This window comes from Chamaea fasciata, unplaced genomic scaffold (genome assembly GCF_029207755.1).
Source record: "Chamaea fasciata isolate MVZ Bird 193981 ecotype frontalis unplaced genomic scaffold, bChaFas1.0.hap1 SCAF_3, whole genome shotgun sequence".
Classification (NCBI taxonomy): domain Eukaryota; kingdom Metazoa; phylum Chordata; class Aves; order Passeriformes; family Sylviidae; genus Chamaea; species Chamaea fasciata.
The window spans coordinates 18,154,239-18,180,442 of NW_027094088.1; the positions used below are offsets into that span (position 1 = coordinate 18,154,239).

Genomic DNA, 26,204 nt, shown 5'->3' on the forward strand with positions numbered 1-26,204 from the left:
CGGCGCGCGGGGCGCGGGGCGGGCGGCGGGCGGCGCGCGGGGCAGCGGGCGCGACACATACCGGCACCAGCGGCACCTCCCGCGGCGGCCGCCGCCACCTCCGCGCACCGGGCCGGAGCGCGACGCGCCGGTGAGTGCGGGGCGGCGGAGCCGAGCCGTGCGGGGCACGGCGCGGAGCGGGGGCCCGCGGCTACGGGAGCCCGCGCAGGGGCTGCCGCGGCGGGGAGCGCTGGCCCGGCCCGCCGCGCGATTGGCGGCAGCCCCGGGTCCCTGCGTTTGGGGGCAAAACTCCAGCTTCCCGCTTTTCGTGGGCTCTTTCGTTGTTTCCCCTCGCTGGGGAAACTGGCTTGTCTCCCTCCTTTATTTAAAACATTTAACTGCGTCAGGCGAAGGCGCTCAGGGGGCCCTTATCCTAGTTCTTACCCTAAAATAGGACGAGGAGAGGGTTGGGAAAAGAGCGTGCTGGGAAAGCGTCCCGAGCGAGCCGCTGCTGGCCCCGCTCTGCGCGGCCGCGGCGGCTCCGCCGTGCCCCGGGCGGGCGGGTCGCGGCACCTTTCCGCGCTCCGGAGATGCCCGAGGGTTTGCTCCGTATGGCCGTGGCCGCTGGCCGTGGCAGTGCCCCCCGGCCATCCCCTGTGCGGGATGGACATCTCCGTGCCGCTTCCTAGCCGGCCCGGTGCAGAGCCGGCTGGGCGGCGAACGGGAGCTGTGAGTGCTCGCCCCGCTTCGGGGGCTCGGTGGAGTTAAAGTTGGTGCTGGGATGGGTTTTTCAGAGAGAGCTGCGACTGCTCGCAAAGTTGCTGGTGAAGGGCGCGCACTGTCAGGGCTGGCATTGAATGTTTTGCTCTTGTCGTCTTCCTTGTCTGCTGAGTAGAAACGGGGGGATTCAGATCCTGCGTGCTGCGTCCGGCGAATGGGAAGGCAAAGGTTGGGCAGGCAGTGACCTTGGCTGGGGCGGAGGGGACCACTCTTGTAGAAGCTGTGAATTGTGGTGGGGAGCGGGGAACTTGCCTCACGAACTGCTGGAGAACATCAGTTTTCCCGAGCCTGGAGCTAGGGGCTTAACTGGGACTGGATTCGCCTCTAACGGGGGGGAGGGAAGTGCAAGGTGCACGCTTATAAGGACCTCCAGCAGCTAATTTTTCTGTTTTCTTCTGGGCATTTTTTGTTTAGCCTTACGTATGCAAGTTTGTAACTGTCGCAGAAAATTTATTCACAGGCTAATTTTATTCCAGCATGCTGGAAAAGTTGCATATCACCCCTGACACATTCAGCTACTCAGCTCTTACGCGTTCCTCCCTGTAGTAGACTCAGCCCAGTAGTTGCTTCCTTTTCAGTGAGCAATGGGATGAAGGAACGTGCCTCTGTCATTATCAGTGGTGAGCCTTGCAGCCTGGGGTTTCAGAATAGCTCAGCACCATCTGCATGTAGCTAAATGCCTCTTCCTGGGTATCACTGCACAGTCCAGGCTGCTCGTGTGGATTCTGCGTGCCATGGGCGCACATGCAGATAGCTGAAGTATTCTCTGCAGCACTGGAAAGGTTTTTTAGCAACTACTGTGAGCTGGTAACTGTCAGAAGGGGTTGTTAGGTTAGGGATAGCAGGTGTTAGCAAAATAAGTTGTTGGATCTGTAAGTTCATGTGATTTCATTATCTGTTTTCATCACCTTTTTTCTTCTTTCCCTTCTGCTTTTTCTTTTTCAGGGTGATCTTGAGTTCTTCTTAACTTGCTAGTGCTCAGCCTCCTCATGCCTCCATCTCCTTTAGACGACAGGGTAGTAGTGGCACTTTCGAGGCCAGTGAGACCTCAGGATCTCAACCTGTGTTTAGACTCTAGCTTCCTTGAACCTGCCTCTTCTGCTGGTGAGAGCCACTCCAGTCTGCTTGGCGCAGCTGTCGTGTCCCTAAAGACTGCTAATCTCACGTATATGCCCTCATCCAACGGCTCTGCACGCTCTCTGAGTTGTGGATGCAGCAGTGCCAGTTGCTGCACTGTGGCAACGTACGACAAGGACACTCAGGCCCAAACTCAAGCGAGCACCAGCAGCACCCACGCCGGAGCCTCCCCCGCCTGCCCTGCCAACCAAATGGTCAACAGCAATGAGAACGCCGGCAGCCTGAGCCCGCTGGGCGGAGTGGGGAGCCCCGTCTCGGGCAGCGCCAAGCAGCTCGCCAGCATTAAAATCATCTACCCCAATGATCTGGCCAAGAAGATGACCAAATGCAGCAAGAGCCACCAACAGAACCAAGGACCTGTCATCATTGACTGCAGGCCCTTCATGGAGTATAATAAGAGCCACATTCAAGGGGCTGTCCACATTAACTGTTCCGACAAGATCAGCCGGAGAAGGCTCCAGCAGGGCAAGATCACTGTCTTGGACTTGATCTCCTGCCGGGAAGGCAAGGACTCCTTCAAGAGAATCTTTTCCAAAGAAATCGTAGTTTATGATGAGAATACCAATGAGCCAAGCAGAGTGATGCCTTCCCAGCCACTCCACATAGTGCTGGAGTCACTCAAGCGAGAAGGCAAGGAGCCCCTAGTCCTAAAAGGTAATCCTCCTTATTGCCCAGACACAGTGTATTGGTTGGCTTTGCAGTGTGTGTTCTCTGCTGTCAGCCTCGCTGATGGTTGGACCTTGAAAGTATCTGTTTATCTCTGGGAAGGCCTGTGTGCATCGAGTCACCAGTGGCAAAGCAAATGCCTTCCATGGACAAATCATGGAGCTGGTGGCAGGGAGATGCTTGCTTTCCTCTGAATGTTGTCCTTGAGTAGCAGGAGGGGTGAAAAGTGGAAGGAGGAGGAAATCTGCTTCCTGGTGTGTGCAGACAAAGAATTTCCCCCAGTGCTTATTCTGAGTATTTATAGCCCAAGGAGCAGAGGTCCAGGATGGGATACTTCTCTTTTAGCTTGTCAGACTGACCTTTACTTAGCAGCCTTATTTTAGTCCATGTAAAACCGGACTCACTAGGTGCTGGAGATGGACAGTGGGAGAGTAGAAGGGAGGGGGGAGGAAAGACGCGGGTGGTCACTTGGTCTGAGGCATTGTGTCATGGACCAGTCAGCAAAACTTAAGGAGCAATCAAGCCTTGTTTTGGTGATACGTGGTAGAATAATGGACAGAGGGTGATTATTTGTTTAAAAAGTGATCTGAAAGTGTTGTGTTTATGTGTATGAGTGATTGTGTATGTATATGGCTTTCCTGTAAAGGCTCCTGTTTTAATATGGAATATAAGTTTATCCCTAAATGCTTTGGTGGAGATGAGCCCCACCAATTAAGGCATCATGAAAGGATACTTCCCTTTCTTCGCTTTATTCTTGAGATCCTATTTATAACAACTCTGCCCTCTAGATTAAATTTCCTTTCCCCTGGGTGTTTATGCCATTTGGAGGCATGGTTGGCAGAGACTGGCTGTGGCAGTGGGAAACTATGGAGGGATTTGCTGCTTAGCTCATACTGTATGTATTTAATTTGCTTGATTTTTCTGTGCAGCTTGCTACTTCCAACCTGCATGGTGTGGCAGGAGAAAGGAGTGGGCTGGTACTTTATTCCTTTTCCTCAGCTGAGTTTCTTGCCTTTGTAGGACCTAAGGGTCCTGTGAGATACTTCTCTGTGTGTGTATCTTGTGGAAGCTTAAAATTGCTGAACTGTCTCCTTGCTCCTGGCAATGGTCATGCTGGGCTTGTTTTGATACTTGCCACAGGATCCCAGTATGCTTTTATTGAGTCTCTGGGGTCATGATGATGCCCTTCATCTGTGGAAGAGGGAGATGAGGTGCTTGGTAGAGCGAGGCTGCCACTGGAGTCCTGCCTTTCTGGTGGCAATCCTTCTGTTGTACAGCCTTTGCAGCTGGATATGTGGTTGTACTCTGCAAGCCTTCCTGTCCTTAGAAAAGTAGTGTGCTGAAAGTGTTCTCTGTGTTCCTCTGAAAACACTGTAGCTTCTCTGAACCTCACACTGGTACTTTTTCAGTACCTGGAGTGAGATAGTGGCTGGGATGAAGCTGCAGGTCAGTAATTGGGCAGCACTGAGCTGTTGGGCCCGGTGGGCTGGTTGTGGCAGCCCCTTCTCTCACCTTCCAGCTCTGTGAGCTGCTCTGGGTTTAACCAGGTGCTCGTGGGAGTCCTTGGGCCGTTTTTGGTTTTCAGACTCTGAGAAATGTTACCTCAAAGCCCTGCTTAGAAGAAATCACCTCCCCAAACTGGCCTGTCAACAGATCTGGAAGTGTGCCAGAAGACAGAAAGCCCAAATCCTTTGCTTTTTGGATACAGTGATGAGCTGGGCTGGAGCAGACCTCACCTCGGGGAGCCTGTAGTGAGGAGCTCCCCCATCACCGTAACTCCCCTCCCGTTCTTTGAACTGGGGCTCCCGCTGGGGTCAGATGGAGTTGAGCATGGGATAAAGCAGTATTTAGGAAGGCTGTGGCTAAGTTTCCGAGCTGGGGGAGTGGCTCTGGAAGCACTCGTTATTTAGTTTCACATGACAGATAGCGTTTTTTCCATCGTGCTTCAGCTGCCCCGGAGCCGGCGCATCCCCGTCCCTGGGTTCAGGCGCTAAAACGAAAGCGGGGTGGCCGGGGAGCCTTCTTTGCCTGGGTTTGTTACTTCGGGTGATTTCTCTCGCTGTGCGCTGCCCGACCCTAATTTATCGCCGGCCCATCTGATCCCCCGTGTTGTGTTTGCAAACACTGGTTGCTAGCCGGGCCGTCCAAGTTCCCGTCCCCCCGGTGCGGTGCCACCTTCTCCATGTTTGGTGCTGCCTGTCAGCCCGCGGCCCCGCTGCCGTTCAGGGGCACGCCGCGGGCTCCGTCCCACCGCCGGAGCCGGGGCTTGGGTTACAGCCCTGCCTGACAGCGCCTGGCCCCGCAGCCCTGCGGGTCTGAGGTGCCCCAGGCTTTTGAAGCAGCACAGAAACCCTGTGCTGTTTTCCAAGGCCGGGCCGTGATCTATAGATAAATGTATGTATGGTGCGCCTTATTAGGCGCGAGTTAAAAAGAGGTGGTCTGGTTTATTTTTAATGTAGCAGACCAATGTATAAACTAGCGCTGTGACGGGAGGGTTTCTTGTAAGCTGTGGCATGGAGGATTTTAAGACCTCTGTTCCTCCCTTGCTGTGCATGTGTCTCCTTGCTGCTTCCTTTAACCTTTTTTTGGTCATAAGCGTAACATATGCATAATTTTGATTTAAGCTCCTAAGAAGAAAGATTTGCTTATTTCTTTTGCCACAAGGCACAGCAACACTTGAGACAGGCATAAATCCTCTATTTTTACAAAAAATAAACCCTTAAGAATCCTGTATTTTACAGTCTTGCTACGCAGGCTGTAGCAGCCTGAGCTGTCAGGGCTGAAGCTGCTGCTCAGTCTGTTTATAAACAAAGCAGAAAGAAGTCATATTTCCCCCAACACCCCTACACCATGGTACTCCACGTTTGCTGAAACCTAAAGGCATCACTTTTTATTGGTGCTTTTATTTTTAATTTATATTTTTTTTCCTTAGTGTTGGAAGGGAGAGGAGGCAAAACTGGTGATACGAGCCCAGTGTCCCTTCTGCTTGAGACCAGTGTTGAAGCTGAATTTGGGGAGGGGAGAGTGTGATGCTGACTCCAGGCTGGGTCAGCAGCCCTGGCCCTCCTTGATAGGGTTGTGCCCCTTCCCCTCCTGCAAACCCAACAGTGAGGGGTCTCTGCCTTCCGTGAGCACCTTAGCCCATAACAAAGTGGCCTGGAGTCTTGGGGGCATGTGTTCTTGAGTTTGCTACTGGGACCTAAAAATGGAAAGTGAGAAATTCATTTGCATTCAAATGAAAATTCTTTTTCCCTGGCTGAGACATTTAGGCTCGAAGTTCAGCTTTTTTTTCCCACAAGTTAAATTAAAGCTATAAAGGAAACAAAAATGAAAAACTGAAGCATCTGTGTTAGCACATCTTGACAGCTTTTAACATAAGAGAAGTTGCCTTTGTCTCCCTGACCAGGGTCTAGTGGCCTTGTCTCTATCCTGCTGTCCTTCCTCTTCCTTCAAGACCCAGCACTGGGAGCCTCGTGAACCTGCTTAAGTCTTGTGTTTAGTTTGTAAAGGCTTCTGTGTTTGACTTCAAGGAAGCAATGGAATTCAAAAGCAGAGGTGAAAAATATGATTCGGATTTGATTTGTTTTGTTTTGTTTTTTTATTCCCACCAAATGCTATAAACTCATGGTTGGACTTCTGCAAAGGAGATGGGGAGGAACCAGCTGGTTTCTCCACAAAAACTGGTTCCTTCTCTGTTCTTGTTCACAGTCTGAGGAGCTTATTTATGCTCTGGCTTTCGGTCTTCTCTGTGCTCAGCTGACAGGGAAATAAATGAAGTGACTTGCTCTCATTATAGTGGGGAGTGTGAGACCTGCCAACCGACCACTTCATGCTTTCTGCCATGGTCTAAGAATAGTTTCAGATCTCTTACCACACTAGAGTCACATATCAGCAAAGTTGAAACAACTACAGAGGGATTGATGTGCTTACAATATGAATAATTACTTGCTTTATGTTTTCCTATATTCATGTAAATACTGTGATCAGCTGCCTTTGAAATACCTGACCTGGTCATAATCTGTACAAATACATTAATTATTACTGTCATTAATTATATAATTTAACAGTGTCAGTATTGCTTTAAACCCTAATTGGATTACACTGCACAAGTGTATTTGGAAGTAAAACTTGATGTAATGGTCAACAAATTGAGCTGACCAACAAAACATGTGCCTGGCACTTATTTCCACCAGAGATCTCCACTGAATAAGTATTAGGTCATGGTTGTAATAGGGAAATGTGTAGTTTTAAAAACACTGGATGTTTCACGTGTGTTACTTAACATTTAAAAATAAAGTGCGTTCCCTCTGTGCTGCAGAGGAGAACTGGCCCCATCCGTCACTGGGGGGAAAAGCTTCTGCTGGCTCTGTCAGGGCTGAGATTTCACCTTCAGTGTTCAGACTCTGATTGCTGCTGTTTAAAGTATCTTTCTACGGGAATAAATAATCTTCTTGGCCATCACATTAGAAAATGGGTTGTGTGTGTTGTTACCTTTTGCATATAGATAAATTGGGACAATAATGTGGCTGGAGACCACGGTCTTTACCATATTTTGAGGGCATACATCTGCAGATGAGAGGTACCTCTAAACTTTGCCTATTCAACAGTAATGGTAAATGTGGCGTTTTCTCCCAGATTATGGCGTCTGAGAGTTTGCTGTGCTGGCTTTCATGGTGCCTATCACATTTTAACTGTCCTTGGGAAGAGAGCAATGACACTGCATTGGAAAGGGAGGAATAGAAAGGAGATTTTTTTTTCCCCCACCTTTTTTGGCTCCCCAGTTTCTTACACCCTTGGAATTAAGAACTAAGAGTTAAGAAGCAAGCTGTTACATTAGGCAAACCTCTCTGATACTTATAAAGAAAAATCTTGTTCCAGTTCTGTGTAAACTGGGATAACATTCCCTGTGATGTTCCTGGTAGGTAGATGTTGGGTTATAATTAGCTGAATGCCTCATGTGCTGCCCTTACCCTTGCCCTGCCAGAGGTGAGAAATTCTGCTACTGAAATCTTTCTAGGACAGTGTGCTCGTCTGTCTAGTGGCTTTTTATTCTTGAGGTGAGCACAACTTTTTGGAGAGGCTCAGGGTGGAAGAGTAGCTGTGTTTGAGGTTTGAGTGGTGTCTGCATCTTAACTAATACAGATGGACCATTTTATAATTTTTCTTTTTAGATCTATACACGGCTGGTTTCCTTCCAAAGCGGTGGCCAAAGCTTTCACTACACTTATGAGCACAGAAGTTTTTAGTGAGATTGTCTTGGCTTTAAGATGTATTTGAAGTGGAAGCTCATCCCTTGTCTTTAGGCTATGACTCTTTACTCTGTGAAAAGCCCCATTACAGTTAGGGGTTGTTATTTATGCAAGCAACTCAAAGTGAAGAAATGCCATAAAGGTGAGCACCCTGGACACGTCTCAATGTTTCCCTGTTTTGCAATTTCACCAGCCAGCCAAGAGGGAAACACCTCTCAAATATTCATCATCAGCTTGCAGGGCTATAGAAGTCATCCTGTTTAAAGAACTGGATTATGGTAATCAGAAGATAACCTAATGCATTGTCCCTCTGTGTGTGAGATAAGATTGTGTGGTGCTTTGGCCTTGTTGAGAAGTCCCTGGTGGGCCTGAGAGTGTGGTGGCTACAGAAATCACAAGGCTGACCTGAATTACTGTGTGCAGTTGTTTTTATGAACCTTTGATTCTAAGTTCTCTCCTGGATCTCCCTTTTGCAGTTTTTTAAACACCTCTGTGCAGTAAAAGTTAATTTGTTGCTATCACAAAAGTGTTTGGGAAGATGAGGCTTAAAGCCGAGCAGTGTATGTATCATGCATGTCATCTAGCCCTGCCTTACCTAAAAGTAAAGACTGCAAAGAGTCCTGTTGAGAGGAGACTGCATCGAGGTGCTGTCTCAAACACTGCATTTGCTTCAGCTTCCTCTGGCAGGCCTTTCACCTGCTCTTGATCCATTGAATGTTGGGGGGTTGTGGGAAAGCTGAAATGTGCACTAGTCCCCTTGGGTTTGGCCATCAGCCCTGGCTCTGCCAGTCAGGACACCCTGTGGGGAGGCAGAATGGGGACTGCTGTTGGCAGGAGGGATTCAGGGGACATCTTTCTGCAGCTGGAAAGTCCAGGGGTGCTCGTGATCTCTGCACAGTGTGTTGATTAATGCTCTGTGGTTCAGTAGTGAATCTTGGGGGTTTTGTTGTTTCATTTTGTTTAAACACCATGTGACTTTTTAGTGCAGGAAACTCTTTGCTTCAATTAATATCTATGGTGAAGGCAGCCTCACATGCGGAAGTGCTCTGAAGGTTGTTTTTGATGCTTAGAAAGATGTTGATTCTCCAGATGCCTTCTGTCCTACCAGGAGGTGGTCTCTGACCTAGTTCTTGAGCAGCATTTTGGGGCTAGAAGGAAAGGGGGAGAGATGGAGAAGCTAGTCAGTCCACCATGTGGTGCAAACAGGGAGTAACTGGACTGGAGGGATAAATCTGGGCCAAGGTAGCAGGGTGGTCTCATGGCCAGGGGAGCTCTGACTAAGCCCATACAACGGAGGTGTAAAGAAGTTATTTTCATCTGATTTGGTTGAGTTTTTTGATTGGTTTTGTTTGTTTGTTTGTTTTTCTTCCTTTTGTTGTCCTTTCCACCCTTTGTAACACTGAGCTTCTTTCTTGCTGCCATTGGTGTGGAGTGTGTTTGACCCCAGCTCCATCCACAGTCACAGTGGTGCCCTGGGACAACACAGCTGCCTGCTACAGAAAGTGGGAGATGGATTTAGAAGCGCCCCTGCCGTTGACAGTACATTTTTGCTAAATTTTAGGCTCTGATTTGTCTCCAGGTGTTTTCTGTGCTTTAAAAAAGTTGATGTTCATCTTCATGTGTCTCTCTGCTTGGATAAGGGAGTTGCCTCCTTTTCAAAGGAACATTCTGCTCCTAGTAAAGAGAGTGAGATCCAGAAAGGACACAAGCTTCTGATCTCCTGCCCTTGGTTTCAGTCAGCCTGTCCCAGGAGAGTGCGTGCAGAGGCACCCAAACTGGCAAGTCTACAGGGACCTTGTAGGTCTGGGTGCCACCTAGTCCCTCTGACTTGAAGGAATGAACATCTGATTGCTGCTGCCGAGGGCAGTGCCACCCTTGTCTAGCTCAGCTACACCCACAGCTCCTGCAGTGGGAGCTTCTGCACTGGGCTGTCCCCACTGGAGGGTCTGGGGGTGGTGGGATCAGGAGGGAACTGTAATTCTGTCATTACCTCCTGCTGGAGGGACAGGAGTGCTCCTACTGGGTGAGAGGGTTTGGGAGCCACTGCTTCTGCCAGGGTTAAGTGCTGCTTTGTGTGCCTGCAACACCCTTCTTCCAAGATCAGGGCTCTGAAGGAGTAGGTTGGAAAAAATGAATTAAGAGAATAATGGAAATGTGAACACATTGGCTCCAACTCTTTTACTATGCCCTAGCTTTAAAAAGTGTACAGCATGCATGGATAAATTCCCACTTGATTCACTGCAACAGAGAAGAGCTGCTTCTAATTAAAGGTAATAAAAAGAAGAACAAATGTTACTCCTTGTCCACACATGAATTATCATATATTTTATTTTATGTTTTTTACAATGGCTTAAAGAGACTTAGAAGATAACTTGCAAGCTTCTGTCCTATCAGTCGAATTGGTTGTCTCCAAGTTCATTATGCCAAAATGTGATATTAAGCCTTACGTAAGCAGTTGAACACTAATGTTTTAAAGCAAAAGCTGTTGTTGAAGCAGTTGACCTGCACTATGTTGGTGCTGGGCTCTTAATTCTTCTTGTTCTCTGTTAAGGTAATGGGAATCTGTCTGTCCAGTTGATGAGAGCTAAGAATAAGACTTTTGCAGCTGCTTAAAATTTGCTGGCATATTTTAGGTACAAAACCAGTCTGATTGTTTAAAATGAAATTAATGTTAAATTCATAGGTGTTAGCCCAGCAAGGCAGAGCAGCATCTCTGTTGTGGGATAACACAGTCCTTTTGTTTCCTGGGAAATATTAGTGTTAACTCACCCAAGGAGAGAAGGAGTTACTTTATTTTGACACAAGGGTTTATTTTCATCTGTCTGGAGATATTCCTTGTTTGATTGCTTTTAGCTGTGGATTCTGTAAATATATCTTTTTCTCTTCCCCCTCTCCCCACTTTCTTCTTGCCTTGACTCTAGAGAATATGGATGCAATATGGACAACTTTCTCTTTTCATGTGGGGTTTTTGGAGCCTTGGTTCCTTGATCATTTAGACTGGAATAAATGTGCCAGAAGAGCCGGCCCTGAGGCTTTTGTCAAAGTGGAGGCTGGCATGCACCATGCTAGTTCCAGTAGTCTGCTGCTTTTATTTTGGACTCTGTGGCACTGGGATATGTCAAGACAGCATCCTTTGCTTTGTCTGTTTTTCCTTCGTGTGCTTTGGAATACCTTGCTGGAAAATGTCAAATCAGAGCCAGATATTGTTATTTCTAGATAAGAGGGTAGAAACTATTCAGTCTAAAAAGAGTTTAAATTCATCAGGAGTGGATGGTACTCCCAAATGGGGGTGTGGTATTATCAGCACCCTGTTTTCCTTTCATAATAATGTGCATGGTGATGGTGTTTCTAATGTAGAAGAGCAGTGGTTTGGACTGGAAAAGAGTCTGTGTTATCCTCAGGAGAAACAAAGCAGTCTGCTCTCTCTTTAGAAAGAAGCTGTCCTGGAGAGGTTATCCTTAAAAGGGGAAAGAGAATAAATGGATGGCTGAAGCATGAAAAAGTCAGTGTTCTCTAAAACACGCAGATTAAACAGAAAGGTCCACTCCTACGCATCCAGGAATACAGATGTGTGACACAGTGCTGGGACCCTTCTCCCTCCTCAGAGGTGCTGAGCCATGCCTGCATCTTGCTCCTGTGCTGGCTCTTTCCAGGCCGCTTGCTTGAGAGATGCAAATGGTGATGGCCAGGGAGGGAACTGGTAATAGATTAAAAAATAGATGAAACTTGGTGTTCTGGCCAAATCTGCTCAGCTCTACCTCTGTCTGGGAAAACAGACCCATAGCTCTTTGTCAATATAAAACCATTTGTGGTATTTTATTGCATTAAAATAGTTTCTGTTCCCTCCCCCTTCACTTCCCCTGCCTCCTTTGTACATAGCGTTAGCATTTCTTGATGACCTTTTTGTTAATATGATTTCCAGTGGGAGCATTTCACAGTAGAAGTATGTATTCCTTCAGGGTTTACGCTGACATTTCCAGTGATTATTTAATTGGACTTCATGTTAGCCTGCATCCCCATGGGAACACATACTTTTGCCATGAGAAGTTGTAATGGGACTAATTTTGAGTTTCTGCTATAAACGCTTGCCCTCCAGGGAGGGTAAGTCCAGTCCTCCTTGGTGGCTGCAGAATCGTCACCGTAGTATGTTTGGGATGTGGGGTTTCTTGCCTTATTCCTATTTACATTCTTGTCTAGTTTAGTCCTTGTACCAAAATTCAGAGGAGGCCTTCTCCTCTTTCACCTTCCTGACCGCTCCCCAAGGATAACAGTGCTTTGAAGGATGCTGGCTTACTTTCCTGTGAATACTTGAGGATTTTTTTTTTTTTTTTTTTTTTTTTTTTTTTTTTTTTGAAATAAGCAGACTCAGCACTCCCACAGCATAGGGCAGATTTCCAGTTACAAGCTGGAACCACTGTCTTGAATGCAGAGAGGTGGTCCCAAAGTGTTCAGGGTGGCTTCTGGGCAGGCTGGTGGGTCTTCCAAAGGTTAGTAGCATCTCTTGGAAAAGCTGACAAATAAAGGGACAATATAGATGGGATGTGTGGGTTTGCATGGGTGTCCACGGTCTGAGAAAAAACCCTAAATTTAAGACAAAAAAGTATAAAGATTAAAAAAAAGTATTAAACTGAAATCCAAGAAAGGTTTTCTAGTGACAGGTTGAGGAAAAAAAGATTGTTTCTTTCTAATTTGAATGAGTTTAGATGATCTAGTAGTCATGAGAAGAGGAAAAGTGAAGGGGTGAAAGCTGATGGTGGAAAAAAGCAAGTCATGTGTTGAGGTGTGGGAGGCTCCTGGGGATGATGGTGTGGTTGAAAATGGGTGGTGGTGGGATGGGAGGAGCCAAGAATGGAGCTGGGCAGAGCCAGCAACTCTGGCACAGCCTGGCAGGAAAAGGGGCTTTGGATGACCTCTCACCTCCCTCCCTAGGATGTGTCCCTGGGAGAGCCAGCTTTGCTGTGCCTGGTGTCAGAGGAAAAAAATAAAAGTAGATGAGGCCAAGAGCATCAAAAGCCAGTGGGAGAGGATATGCTGTGGCGAGGGGTGTGAACCATAGTGAGATAAAATTAGAAATAATATGCAAACATGTGCGCGCGTCCCTCGATGCTGAGGGGAAACCTTTCCTCTTTATCCAGCATCACACTCTTGACTTCTAAAGGGATCTCAAAGCCATTGTGTCAAGGATGTGCATGTGACTCCTAGGCCAGAATTTGTGTACAAATTGACCTCTCGGGATAGTTCCCACATGGAAAAAAACTGACCTTGCAAGTTCTTCGGAATGCGAAGTTTTGCCTTTTTTTTGAAGTGCTGTTGGCAGCTCAGTTCGGGGAAGGACTAGATTAGATTGAGTGTATCGAGGTGGAAGCTGTTCTTTGTGTGTGCTGTTTACTTTTACTTTTTCTTTGTTTGCTCAAAGCTTAATCTTTTGCAGCGCGGCTGGTGCTGAATGCTGTGTGGGTGACAGGGAAAGCCCCATGGCAGGGTTTCCTAGGACCATCCCACAGACAGGTGAGGAGTTTACTAATGTCAGCTGGCTGAGTGTGGTCCAACAGGTCCCCACCCCTGTGGATAGAAGGGAGTTGCCTTTCCTGCCGTGTGGTCAAATACAGTATTTCCAGCCATGTCAAGGTTGCTGCAGCAGTGAGGGCAAGCCTTGAACACTGCTCAGCTGTAGCTGTGGTAAGGAGAAGGACATCTGCTTGTAGAGTAGGAACACTCCTACAGTGATCTGCTTGGATTGGCCCCATTGCTGTAGAAGTGTGGGAAGCAGAGCCCTGCTTGAATAAGGAAAGCGTGTGTCTTGTGTTGTTCAGGAGATCTGAGCATCCCTTCATTCAGTGCCTCAGGATGAACATAACATCATCCCCAGGACACACTAGGAACCATCTTTGTTGTGGCTAAAATCACTCCAGCAGCATCTGTGAGCGGGTGTGATGGCTGCATCTTCTACTGTAAGGTGCCCTTAGCTCCTGTGCCCTATGGATGCAGCCCCAGTGCCTCCATGCCCTCCCTGAGAGTTTCCTTGGCGCTCAGCAGACCTACACCTGCAGCCATAGCTGTGTTGGTGGTATGATGGTGATTGTCCATGTCCTGGGAGTGGATTGGGCCTACAGTGGCAGAATTCTGCTTCAGCCTGTGCAGCAGCATCTTCCTTGGTAGAAGGCCTGTGGTACAGGAGCAGCCTGCATGGTGGCATTGCAGAGGTGGTGGCTCAGCACCGGTGTGCCACCCTGCAGCAGCACCTCTAGACACTGGTGGCAGCGTGGTGGGAGGTGGCCATGAGACCTGGGCCTTGCTGCCTAGGAGGCTGAGGAAGGGGGAGAGCACTGGGTGGGCGAAGGATCTGGACAATACCTAACTTCTATTTTTACATGCTGGAGTCACGTTTGCTTAACCTTGAGGCATCCTGTGCTTTGAATCAACTTGACACAAAGTCATCTGTTCATTAATAACACAGGAGCAGTTTAATTGTTGTCTTAGTGGAAAAATACATGAGACTGTCATCAGCTGTTGCTTCTGGCAGTGCTTTTCTGCAGTAATGTAAATAAATGAGGTCACAGGTTTAAAGGAACAGGCTGTACTTGCACAAATTCAAAGCGTCGTCTTAAACAGATATGCACCGATAGTCTGAGTGTCTTTGTCCTGAACCCCAAATGCTCCCTGTGACATTTCAGCCCTAAACTCACTCAAACACAGCCACAGGGTTTGCCGTGGTGGTACTGACAGGTCACATGCTGAGTGGGTGTTTTAAAGCTTGGCCTCACTCCTGAGTGAGTGAAGCCTGTGGTGGCCAGAATTGTGGTTTCACCAGATTCTCTGCTGTGCACCCCGCAAGAGCCCAGCAACATGAGAGGAGGGGAGTTTACAGATCTAACATCTCTCCTGCTGATACTTCCCAGTGTCCTGGGATTTCTGTTCTTCTTGGGCTTGTGTGTCCGTTGCTTTTCTTTTTTTTTTCCTTTTTTTTTTTTTTTTTTTTTTTCCGAGATGGCTTTGTGGTATTGTAATCGAGGATGAGCAGATCCAGAAATCCGCCTGGACAGCTTTGAAAGCTGTATAAAAGGTCTGGTTGTCTCCCGAGACCACGTGCTTAGTCTAAATGTGTCTCCCACATCTGCAGTCTGTCATGTATAAAAGTATGTTTCTGTTTGCAGTGGGAGCGGGAACACCCAGTACCTGCCACGCTCAGAACAAAGTATATCCACACTGGTGAGGTAATGCAAAGGTAATGCAAATACCCTCACCTTTGTGGTGGTGGTATTTCACTGTAGCTGCCTCTCCCTAAGCTCTCCCACTGGAGAGGGAGCAAGGTAGTTTACACTGTCAACTCTAGGGTGAGAGCCTATTTCCAGATAGGAGACAAATTGCAAACGTGCCAAAGCATATTGTAAACCCAAATCCTAGTTTGCATATAGTCACACAGCCAGAGAGCAGCAGTGGTGGCTGAAGGAAAAGCCAAAGGGGAGACAGAGGAGGTGGGCAGGTGCTACTGTACTCCTTGTACTTAAATTCTCAATATTCTCAAACAACAAACAACAAAAACCCTAAACTAAAAATCTGTCATGGTACAAACAAACAAACAAAAAAATCCCTCAAACAAAGCACACAAACAAATCCCCAACCAGCCAATCCACTTTTATAAATTTGTGCAGGTACGGTTTGTTTTTCTGGATTTCTTTGAAGATGATGCTATTGCAAGGCCATAGCCTCTCATAAAAAGCTGACTGCCTCATTCCTCCTGTATTTTTGTGCCTGTTTTGCCTCATGTTTGCCCTCTTCTGATGGCAAATGACAGACACTGTGTTAAGTGTGACTTTTATGCCAGCACCATGCTGCTTGTCTTTTTTTATTTGTTTGGAGCTGCTTTGGCTGCTGTTCAGCTTCTTACCTGGTCTTGCAGGGCTGATGTGAGCCCCGGGCTCCTGGGTGGCTTTGGAGCTGGGAAATCTTTGTGCAGCTGCTGCTCAGGTGCTGCCTGGTGGGGAGCTTTGAGGAGCATTAAGTGAGATGTTTATGGGCAGATGGCTGCAGAGAACTTGAACAAATGAGTGGGAATAGCTGGAGCATGTACAGTGCTGATTTAAGACTTCCCAAAAGTTCTGAGGTCTCAGACACTCCAAAGTCTGTTGTCACTTACTAACTGTTCTGGCAGGGCAGGATGTTGGAAAATGTCATGCAGTTACAACTGCAAAAATGGTTCTGCAACCTGGGTCTTGCATCAGTGGTGAGCAAAGAGCCCTTGGTGTTCTGTTGTATTCTGCTAGATACCACACAAGGCTATCTGCAAGCAGGGGTTCTGCCTCACTGATTGATTTCCTCGTGGAAGAAATACCTCGGGTTCCCCAGGGTGCTGAGCATCCTTGTATGTCCATCTCTGTTTGGGTCAGTTCGGCCCTCTGAACACCTGCCCTGCAGCCGTTCTGGAACAGAGCAAAAGCACTTGGGATGTTCTCTGTGCCCATGCACAGGCAGCATCACAATGGCTGGGCATAATTCCCCATGCTTTGGTCATTACAAGCTCTGTGGAGTGTTTAAAGCCAGGAGAGATGGGCTGCAGGCAAGACAGTCTGTTGAAGTGGACATCGGTGGCTCATCTGCCTGCTGGCATTTTGGTTTGTCACTGAAGGGCTACACTCTGGAGTCCAGGCTCCATGGCTGTGGTTCCAACAGCACTGCCATGTGTTCCCATGGGCTTTCTTGGTGGTTATATTATACTGCCTCTCTACTTAGGTTGTCTCTGTATGATGAAGGCTTTTTCCATATTGCAAACAGCATCTAAAAAATTTTTAAAATACAGCTTCTGTACTAGTGAGAGGCTTCTGCTAAGTTGTGTGTCTTGGCCGCAGCTACTGCTCTCTGTAATGCTTCCTTTGTTCCCCAGGTTTGGGAAGGCTTGGGCAGGGTCAGCCACAAAAACAGCTTCTGTTACAACCCCACGTGGAGTCACTGCATCCATGCCTTGAGCTTCCTTGTGACCTGGAGTTGTGGACAGTCACAGTAGCAGTGATGTCTTGCACCTTACTGAGTTTAATGAATCAACTCTTAGACCAGGCTTGCAAGAGCTTTGTGTTGGCCTCCGCTGTGGGTACAGCGTCTTCTCTTCCATCTCTTCTACCATTCCTACATGAAGACTTTAAATGCTGAAATAACAGCTGCTTGACAAGGGAATACAGATGCATTTGAATACTTTGTATGTATGTTGTATTTACCTTCATATAGAAAATCCATCCCTCTCCTGACTAATCATTATTAACCTTGCTTGGACCTGTTTTGGGAAGTAACCTAAGAAAAGCCTGAGCATTATGCACGCATGAGGTCCACCTAAATTACTCTAGTGCCTCATAAATCAGTTTGTGCAAGAACGTGTGTGTTGAGAACAGAACAGCACTCAGGAGGTGTCTGGGTCCTGTTTTGGGACCTGCATGACTCATATGGCAGCACAGATCCAAACTAAGATCCTGCTGTTGGATTAGGGTTCAGCTTCCCTCCATGACTGCAACTTGCTACATCTTTTCCGGGTACCGGTGTTCTTGTCCAGTCCTCCCTTGCTGATGTGTCTGAGCCAGTTCAGGTTGGTAATCCTTTTCCCAGTAATGTGTTTTTTCAGGAACATTTGCTCTGAGTGTTGCTTTTAATATTGCTTGGACTGACTTTTTAACTCTCCTCTCACATGAGAAGGTGAACAAGGAGAATGGGAGATGTGAACTGACATTAGGGATGGTGACACTGGCAAATGTCTGTAAAAAAATTGTGGATGAAGGTATTGTATGTCTGGCTACTCCACTTGTTTGGGCATCTTCCACATGTTGTATTTGGGGTCCCTTCCCATCCTTTGCCCTGATATTCTGCTGTGTCTTACAAGGCAGCTGGTGAAACAAGATGGTGTCTGCCACACCATCAGTATGTCCCCACCTGAGTGATTAACCAGTGGGGTCCTACCTCCACCTGGGGCTCCTTATTCCCAGAAGTCGGCAGGAGAGGGGAGAAATAAGCATTGGCTCCAGGGTCACTCAAACAACTTTTTCAGGGGTTTTCTTGGGAACCCCAGCATGCTGTGGCTATTGTGTAAACAGCAATATTCAAGCTGAATGGATTGCATATCCGTTCAGAAAGATGGGAATGTGGTTTTTGCCTTTAGCCTAGGCTGTAGGCTGGGACTATTGGTTTAGATGAGACTTCAGACATCTTCAACTTGGGGACCATCATCTTGTTTGTTTTCTTGAGTGGACTGAGAAGACTTTTCAGGCCCTATTTAGGCCAGGTGGTGCAGCTGAGCTCAGATTTTTGTCCTTGCTGTTCTTTCTATCCTGATCCCCTGTTGTAACAACTTTGAGAACAGAGATATTTAAGGCAAATCTGTTTCCTTTGTGTCCTGTAAATAGCAGAAATAGCTGAGACAAGTGCATTGTTGAGGCAGGGGAAATGTTCTGCATTTTGTAGGCATTTCAAGAATTTCTGGGAAATTACATTACTAGCAGTGTGTGAAGGACATGAGTTTGGATGTGAAAAAGGGCACTTGCATTGGAGGGGCTCAGATGGTTGTAACCTAGTCTGGGTGCCTCGTGCCCTTGGAATACAGCACAGGGCACCAAAATGGGCAGGCATGTCACAGACACTTCAATTGGGCATTTGAATTGCTGCACTCAACAGTAGGCATTGAAACCCTTTGCTGTGTCTGATCCAGAGCCTGAGTGGCAGCATGTTTTCCTTCACTTTAAAGCCTTCACTGGATTACTGTGGAAGAGCATGGAAAAGACAAGTAGCCTTTTTTTTTTTTTTTTTTTTTTTTAAATAACATTACTGAGAGGGTGACATTCCACTTCTTTTTTTTCTTTTTTTTTTTTTCTTTTTTTTTTTTTTTGGCTAGTGTGCCTCTTTCTAGTAACTTCAGAGTTGCTCTCCCACCTCCTGGGGTTTTTTTTTGGCTTGCAGTTAACAAAGTGCAATTGAGCCTGAGCACTTGGCTTGTATCGATGCCGAGCATGCCTTCAAGTATCCTGGTACAACAGCAACGTGCTGAGGTGGGGGGGAATGCATCCCTGTATTTCTCCTCTTTCCGTCGTTTTCTTTCGGAGGAGCCACCTGTTAGCATTACATCAGCGGCTCCCAGGAACGCCGCCGCCTCCTACCAAAGGCCTCGCACAAAGTAGTAGTTCTTGTATTGTTTGCGCTCAAAGAGCTGATGTCATGCCAGCTGATGTCATTGTGTGCTTTGTGGGATCGCCATGGAAACCGGGCAGGTGGGGAGCCTGCCGCTGATGTCGGTGCAGAGTGAGGTGGAGAAAGAAGGTCCACTTTGCTTGCTCTGGCCCTGCGAAGCCACCCTTCTCAAAAAAAAAAAAAAAAGAAAAAAATTGAGGGGGAGGGAAATGGGCCTTGAAAAAAGCCAGCAATAGAGCAGGGAAGGCACAAGTTTCCTTCGCTGAAAAAGTGACTTCTCCCTCCCCCCTCAGGTCCATTTCCCAATCCATTTTAACGTCCTAAAAATAACTCTTGCTGGATATTTTCAGGTGGCCGGGGCAGCGAAAGGAGAGCTGTTTGCCACGTGTTAAGCAAGCACCTCAGTTGCTGTTAGGTTACAAGGAGTGGTTTTCTTTTGTTCGGGCACACAGACACGGGTACATGCTGTTCCCTGGAGCGATGCTGGGGTGAGCTGCTCCCGTCCTCCTCAGAGCTCTTGGGTGGGGGGATGCCCTGCAGGGCTGCTAAAGGACAGGTAAAGCTAAGACGGTCCCAGCTGGCTTGCTGCTCTGCTTTAGTGTGCTGATAGCCCCTTGGCCCCTAGTTCTGGTGATGTTTTCTTTCTTGGAAAAACACCTTCCTTGTGGCCCAGGCCGGTAGGTGAGGCAGCCCCAGCAGGCTGATGTTGCACAGAGGCGTGTTTGTCCGTCAGCCCGTTCCTTGGCACCATCCGCCACGCAGAGGGAGGACAATGCCTGCTGCTGATTCATGCCACCCTTGCTGTTGACAGCCCAGTGACACTGTTACAGTGGTGGTGGGGACAGTAGAGCCAGCTCCAGCCCTCGTGGCCCCGCCATGTGCTCTGAAGAAATCTTGGGGTGTCTAACCAAAGTATCTGCTTGGTCTCTCTTCCCAGGAGGACTCAGCGGTTTCAGGCAGAACCACGAAAACCTCTGCGACAACTCCCTCCAGCTGCAGGAGTGCCCCGAGGGGGGAGGAGGGGGCGGCGCCTCCGCTGTGCCCCCCGTGCTACCTCAGTCCATCCCCACCACGCCAGACATCGAGAACGCTGAGCTCACCCCCATCCTGCCCTTCCTCTTCCTCGGAAACGAGCACGATGCTCAGGACTTGGAGAAAATGCAGAGGATGAACATCGGCTACGTCATCAACGTGACCACCCACCTGCCCCTCTACCATTACGAGAAAGGCATGTTCAACTACAAGCGGCTCCCGGCCACTGACAGCAACAAGCAGAATCTCAGGCAGTATTTTGAAGAGGCTTTTGAGTTCATTGGTAATTACCCTTGCCTGGAAATACTTCTGTTTGTTTTTTTATTGTTATTATTTTTACCCATTATAACAATTTAGAGCGAACTTTATGCTTTACCAACAACTCTGAAGGCTGGTTAAGGCCATGTTTCCTTTAGTTTGGGTTGTCAGAAATGCTGAGCACCTCATATTTCTGTCCTTTCTCATCTCTGGCACATCCGGTTAAGTAGCCCGAGGTTACAATTTTCATCCAGTGATAGTAACGCCTACCTCCAGGCTTCTAAATACAGAAAACCCCACAAAATTGAGATTTTCATCATCCCCTCTTTTTGATTCCTTTGCATTCCTAGTTTCCACACAGTGGCTTCCAGCCAGTTTTTCATAGTGACTATTCTTAATGGTGTCTCAGTCTTTGCTAACTTAATGAGAAAACTGACAAACTTTCACACTTGGCTTGTTCCACCATTAGATTTGTAGCTTCAGAGTGTATGTGTGGTTGAGTGGATAGCGATGAAAACTTGCTTTAATAAGCCTCTAAACCCTGTAGGCTGTGTGAGAGAGTTCACCACAGACAGGCAGCTTGCTGTGGAGATTGCTGAAGAAGTGACCCAGCAGCATTGTTCTGGACCTCATTACAATCAACACAGCACAACCCTCAGTCAAATTTAGGGCCATGCTCAGCTAGGCTGAAGCCAGATGGCCACTTCAGGTAGGGCTGGTCAGAGAGGACTTCAGCACGTGGCACTGAAAACTTTTGAGCACCTTTCCTTGCCCCTCTAGATGTCTTTGTGGACACTGCTTTTGTGGCATAGTAAAGGTGCTTCTCTAGCTCAAGTGTGTGTCCTGAGAGGTTTTCTGAAATGTGCCGGGGGAACCACTGATGTAAAATTCTATTTTCTTGTGCTGAGACTGAGCTAATTCCTTTACCAATACTTCAGGCTTGGTGGAGGAGTACTAGACCAAGGAAGAAGTGTGCTTGTGTGCTGCACCGCAGCATAGGTCCTTGACTGACCCTGTACTGGAGTGGGTGCAGAGCCGTGTCCCTGCCTGCCCTCCTTTGTGCTGGCTCTGCACTCAGGTGCACTCGGGCTCGGCAGGGATGGGAATGGGTGCCAGGGGAGGAGGGCCAGGCTCAGCAGGTTGTTGTGAGCCCATCTGCCCCTGCTGTGTGCCAGGCAGGGCTGGCAGCTTGGGAGGAGAGGGCTCCTCAGCCTCGCCTGGCTGTGTCTCGGCAGGGGCTTGTGGTGTGCTGATGCCTGTGCTCTGTAGCCACACTGCTTTAGTGAAGTGAATAGAGAAATCACCACTTATGCTGCAGTTCAGGTGAGTTTTACCACTCTGAGCCTTTGGGCTTGTCTTCTACAGTGTGATGGACCAAAGGATCTGTAACTCAAATTTTCCCTTGTGTTCCTAACCCAGCCCAAGTGCTACCAGTAGTGCTGTCAGCTCCCCAGGCTGCTGGTTACTGTGTGCCTGGGAAGGTGAACACTTGTTTGGGTGAAGGGAAGGGAAAAGGGAACCTTGCCTTGATCGTCTGGGGAAACAGCTATGTCAAGAAATCCAGTAAAACCTTAAACTTTGAGTTCAACAAGATGGGGGGATGCAGTAGGCTAAGCTTAGATAATGACTGTGAAGCTCCACTGAGGTCCTTCTGAGGTAGAACAGAGAGATTTCTGCTCCCTTCATCCCTATGAATTGCAGGATTAGAGTTCTCAAAACCACAGAAAGTGTTTGGCTTGTGACCTTACCAAGAGAAGAGAAAGCAGCTTTGCTCTGGAAAGGTTTAGAAAGCGTTTCAAAACCTATTTTACTTTCCTTTTTAATAATTACAGCTTGAGGGTCTGTCTTTGTTTTTAATAAACAAATATTTCTCCACTGAGAGTTTTTCTTCTGTATCAAATTACCCAGCTAGGGGAGTAACTGGTCAAAGCTTTCCCTTCCTCAGGGTAAACTTTAAATTGCATTTGAGAAGATTTGGAAATGTTTAAACAGCAGACTGTTGGCCGATGTTTCTTTAAATATGTCTTCAAAAAACCACAACCAACCCCAGGTTTAGCTAAGACTAAGGCCATAGGAAGTGAAATCATCAGAAACTCTCTGGGAATGTGTGTCAAAATGCATTAGAGAGTTTCAGCTTCCTGAAATACTAACTGGCAAAAATGTCTAGAGGGAAGTTGGCTTCATTTATGCTTTCACAGTACAGGGTGAACATGTGGGGTGGGTTGAACTGTACTCTTGATGGGGTTGGATTTGTGCCAAAACCTGCAAACTAAATTCATGTTCATTCTGCGGATTGAAACAAAAGAAGTAGTTTGAACTGTCACTTCCTGAAAGTTCCATCTCCTGTTTTAAAAGCAAGCTGTGGCAGATGAGGATGGTATCGTAGTGACTCTCCTCTCATGTCCTGTTAGCATGTGGTTGGAAGCACTCTGTGCCCCCTAAATGCTGCCCAGGCTGCCTCCCTCTGAGTGATGAATGCTGGTGGAGCAGGTGTGTGTGTGTATCCAGCTCCTCCCTTGGCAGAGGCTGCACAGCAGAGTCCCACTGAAGCTCATTTCAAGAGTAGCTCTGTAAAGCTTCTGAGGACAGGGCTTTGAAACAGATGTGTTGTTATGAATTGAATCTGAAAATACTTGGTTTTTAGAAGAGTGGTTCCCTGCTTTGAAAAACAGGCAGGTTGAGATGCTGACATAACGCAATGGCATTGCAACTGAGGTGGAAACGGAGCCCAAGATTCCTCACCACGGGTCTTGCCCTCCTCACAAAATGCTCCCTGGCAGTGAAGCAGCATCTCTCAATGCATGGTTCCACTAATAATAAGGAGAGAGTGGATGTGAGGATTTTCAGTGTCAGACTGGACTGGGAGTTTCACATTCAGTAGCTCTGAAACCTTGGGGGAAGACGTGCTGGAGGGAAAGGGGAAGAGACGCTGCTGTGCTTGTAATCAAATCAAGGGACTTTTCACATTAAGTTACTCTTAATTGCACTGAGCTTGTTCTAATTTACAGACTGGCAAAAATCTTTCTTTCTTCTGTCTGTCTCGTTTGCAGAGGAAGCTCATCAGTGTGGAAAAGGTCTCCTCATCCACTGCCAGGCCGGTGTCTCCCGATCTGCCACCATCGTTATCGCGTACTTAATGAAGCACACACGCATGACCATGACGGATGCCTATAAATTTGTCAAAGGCAAACGACCAATCATTTCCCCCAACCTTAACTTTATGGGGCAGTTACTGGAGTTTGAAGAAGACCTGAACAACGGAGTCACTCCACGAATCCTCACACCAAAGCTGATCGGCGTGGAGACTGTCGTGTGACAGCCAAGCTGCGAGGGGGCGGAACTTGTTCTTCACCTGATTTGGGGCAGTGAGGGTGGGTTATGGGGTTTTCTTTTTAGCTTTCAAAAGGGGAGTTTTGTGGCAACCTTTTTGTGAATAAAAACCTTTTTTTGTAAGGAAAGGTTTTTAAAAGATCCAAGAACTTTGCTGGGTTTGGGATGCTGTTATGATTTCCTTCTCAGACACCGGCAGAGCAGGGAGGCTTCAGAGCAAAAGGAGTACTTTTTAAAATAAAAACAAGAAGAAAAAGAAATGTTGGGCTTTTTTTCTTTTCATTTTTATTTTTCCTTCCTCTCTGGCTACTTGTAGAGTTTGTGGCTAAGTAGTCTGTGCAGGTTCATAGACTGAAGAAACCTAAGTTGAAGATGAAACACAAATAGCCAAAACAAAGCAGAAAAAAACCTCTCTGAAACAGAAGGGCCTTCGTTCTGCAAAGGCTTTGCTAAAGATAACCTGGCAAAATGCTCACCGATGCAAAGGAAATCAGAGCAGCTTAAAAGTCTGCAAGGCACTTTTCACACTCCTGACTCAAACTAAAGAAGAAAACAAAGTTTATTTGGTGTGTTTCATGTTCCAGTTCTATTTTTCTATTTTGGGGTGTAAGGTTTTAAAACAGTAAGGGACTTCGATCATTCTATGCCATATGCCTTCACTGGCTTCTTGTGCAATAATAATTTGGGGTTTGTTTTGAGTGTTCAATCAAGAGTTGGCTGCCCACTAATAATAAGATAATAATTTTTAAAGTCTAATAGTGCAACAGCAGCCAGCTTGGTTCAGAAAGGATAAATGAAAGCAATTATTTCGTTCCTTTATATGATTTTGATCCTGGTTACAGTGCCATAAACCTTGTTACATATGTATATCAGAATGTACAAAAATCTAGAACAAGTAAAGTTTATTTAAAAATATTTTTTCGCACAAAATATTAGTGTGTTTCAGTTGTCTATGTAAAAGAAATTTGATTATAAAACAAAAAATCTTTTGGAAATTGTGTGTCCTTTTATTTCTTTAGCCATTTTCCATTTTCTTTCTATGGGATGGGGTTTTTTGTTTTGTTCCCTTTGGTTTTTTGGTTTTTTTTGTGGCATTGTACCTCTCCCATTGACAAAATTGATCTCTCTCGTTTGGCATGTCCCCTTCAAGTGTTGTGTTCCTGTCCTCTGCTGGTGGAACATGTTTTCTTTACTTTCTGCTGTACCCTTGCATCTCTCTGTAACCAGATTTTTCTCTGGTTTGACTGAATTAGCACTATTGGTGAGGGCTTTTTGGAACAGGCCTGTAATTTTTACAGCTCAGTAGCCATTTGGAAAAATAAGAAATAAACGATCTCCACTGATTCCTTTCCATATTCCTGTAGTTAACTTATTTTCTATGTTACAAAATTGTCTGGTTTTTAGACATACGTTGGTCACGTGTGCTTTTCCCTGCCTCTCTATAGCCCCCTTTTTTGGCAGTTCCACAATTCCTGGCAATCATCCTCCTGGGATTTTCCCCTCCCTCTTTCCCTTCTTCCCTTTCTCCCCCTCCTTTTCCAGCTGTGTCAGTGTTGTGTGGTGTGTATTGTAAGGCTGATGTTTCTGCCTGACAGTGTCCCTTGGGCGGCTGCCTTTCGCTTTCCTTGTTTGTATTTGCTTTTTTTTTTTAATGATATGGTATAACCTGATCTGTTCTGGACTGTTACCACCTCTAAAGTTCATTTGTATGAGCCTAAAATGAGTTAGAAAACATTTCTCATATGATTCTGTTGTGGAAACTGATCTGTCCCAGGAAGGCTGATAGCAGTGAAGGCTTTTCCTAGATGAAAACCTACATGGACTGAACCAAGCGTAAAACAGGACCTGTTGGAAAACTTAATGTATAATCATGTTAGACATGTATATTTTTGTGGACATTTTACTTAAAATGTTGTTACTATACAGATATTTTCTTGAAACTTATCCCTTTATTAAATTATTTTTCTACTGGAGTTGATTTTTAAATTTTTTTTTTTCTTTTCTATGATTATTATTGGTCCTTTCATTGAAAACACCCTCAGCAGCTATTGCTGCCCAGGCAGCAAAACCTCTTTGACTGTCATTGCTCTTGGAGCTAAGGAGAGAGTGTCTGGACAGAAAAGGTGCCGTTTGCTGGTTGTGAGCCTTCGTGCTTTGGGAAGGAAGGAGTTCCCTTAGCAAAGCTGCTCTGCTTCCCTCCCTCCTGTCTGGGTCCAACCTCTTCCAGCTGCTCTTATTGAACTGCAGGTGCCCGTTGTTAGGTAGGAGGGAGGAGGTTAGAAAACCTCTTAACAGAGAACCAAAAGCAGCAGCTTTTGGACTGAGTGTTGGCTGGAAAGTTGGTCCTGGAAGCCTGTTTGTGACTATAAATACTGTGTAACAGTGCTGGTGCTCTGCTAGGGAAACAGGTTATTCACCAAAGGGGGCATGTAGGCTGTGTACCTGGGCCCCAGCTTAATTCAAAATTGATCTTTCATGTTACTGCTTTTCTTGTTCCTGTTTGAACACCTCAAGAGAGAAGAAGGTTGTGCTGCACCAACATGAATCACAACTTCCTCTCTGGTTCCGCCTTGGCCGCTGCACGCTGAGTGCATTAGGATGAAGTTTGCAGCC

General features: G+C 46.9%; 1 protein-coding gene across 1 annotated transcript; it reads left to right on the plus strand.

Annotated features, from left to right (window-relative positions):
* DUSP10 (dual specificity phosphatase 10) lies at nucleotides 1–25,564 on the plus strand. Its single transcript, XM_066178214.1, has 4 exons — nucleotides 1–130; nucleotides 1,705–2,550; nucleotides 19,909–20,286; nucleotides 23,312–25,564. Exons 2-4 carry the CDS (start codon nucleotides 1,749–1,751, stop codon nucleotides 23,575–23,577), a joined length of 1,446 nt encoding a protein of 481 aa, XP_066034311.1. The 5' UTR covers nucleotides 1–130; nucleotides 1,705–1,748; the 3' UTR covers nucleotides 23,578–25,564.
* The last annotated feature ends 640 nt before the right edge of the window (nucleotides 25,565–26,204 follow it).

Bases quoted from the DNA above. Each gene is read 5' to 3' on its own strand.
- DUSP10 (XM_066178214.1), top strand. From the start codon at position 1,749: ATGCCTCCATCTCCTTTAGACGACAGGGTAGTAGTGGCACTTTCGAGG. The intron at 2,551-19,908 runs GTAATCCTCCTT...CTCTCTTCCCAG, and splicing joins GGAGCCCCTAGTCCTAAAAG to GAGGACTCAGCGGTTTCAGG. The intron at 20,287-23,311 runs GTAATTACCCTT...TCTCGTTTGCAG, and splicing joins AGAGGCTTTTGAGTTCATTG to AGGAAGCTCATCAGTGTGGA.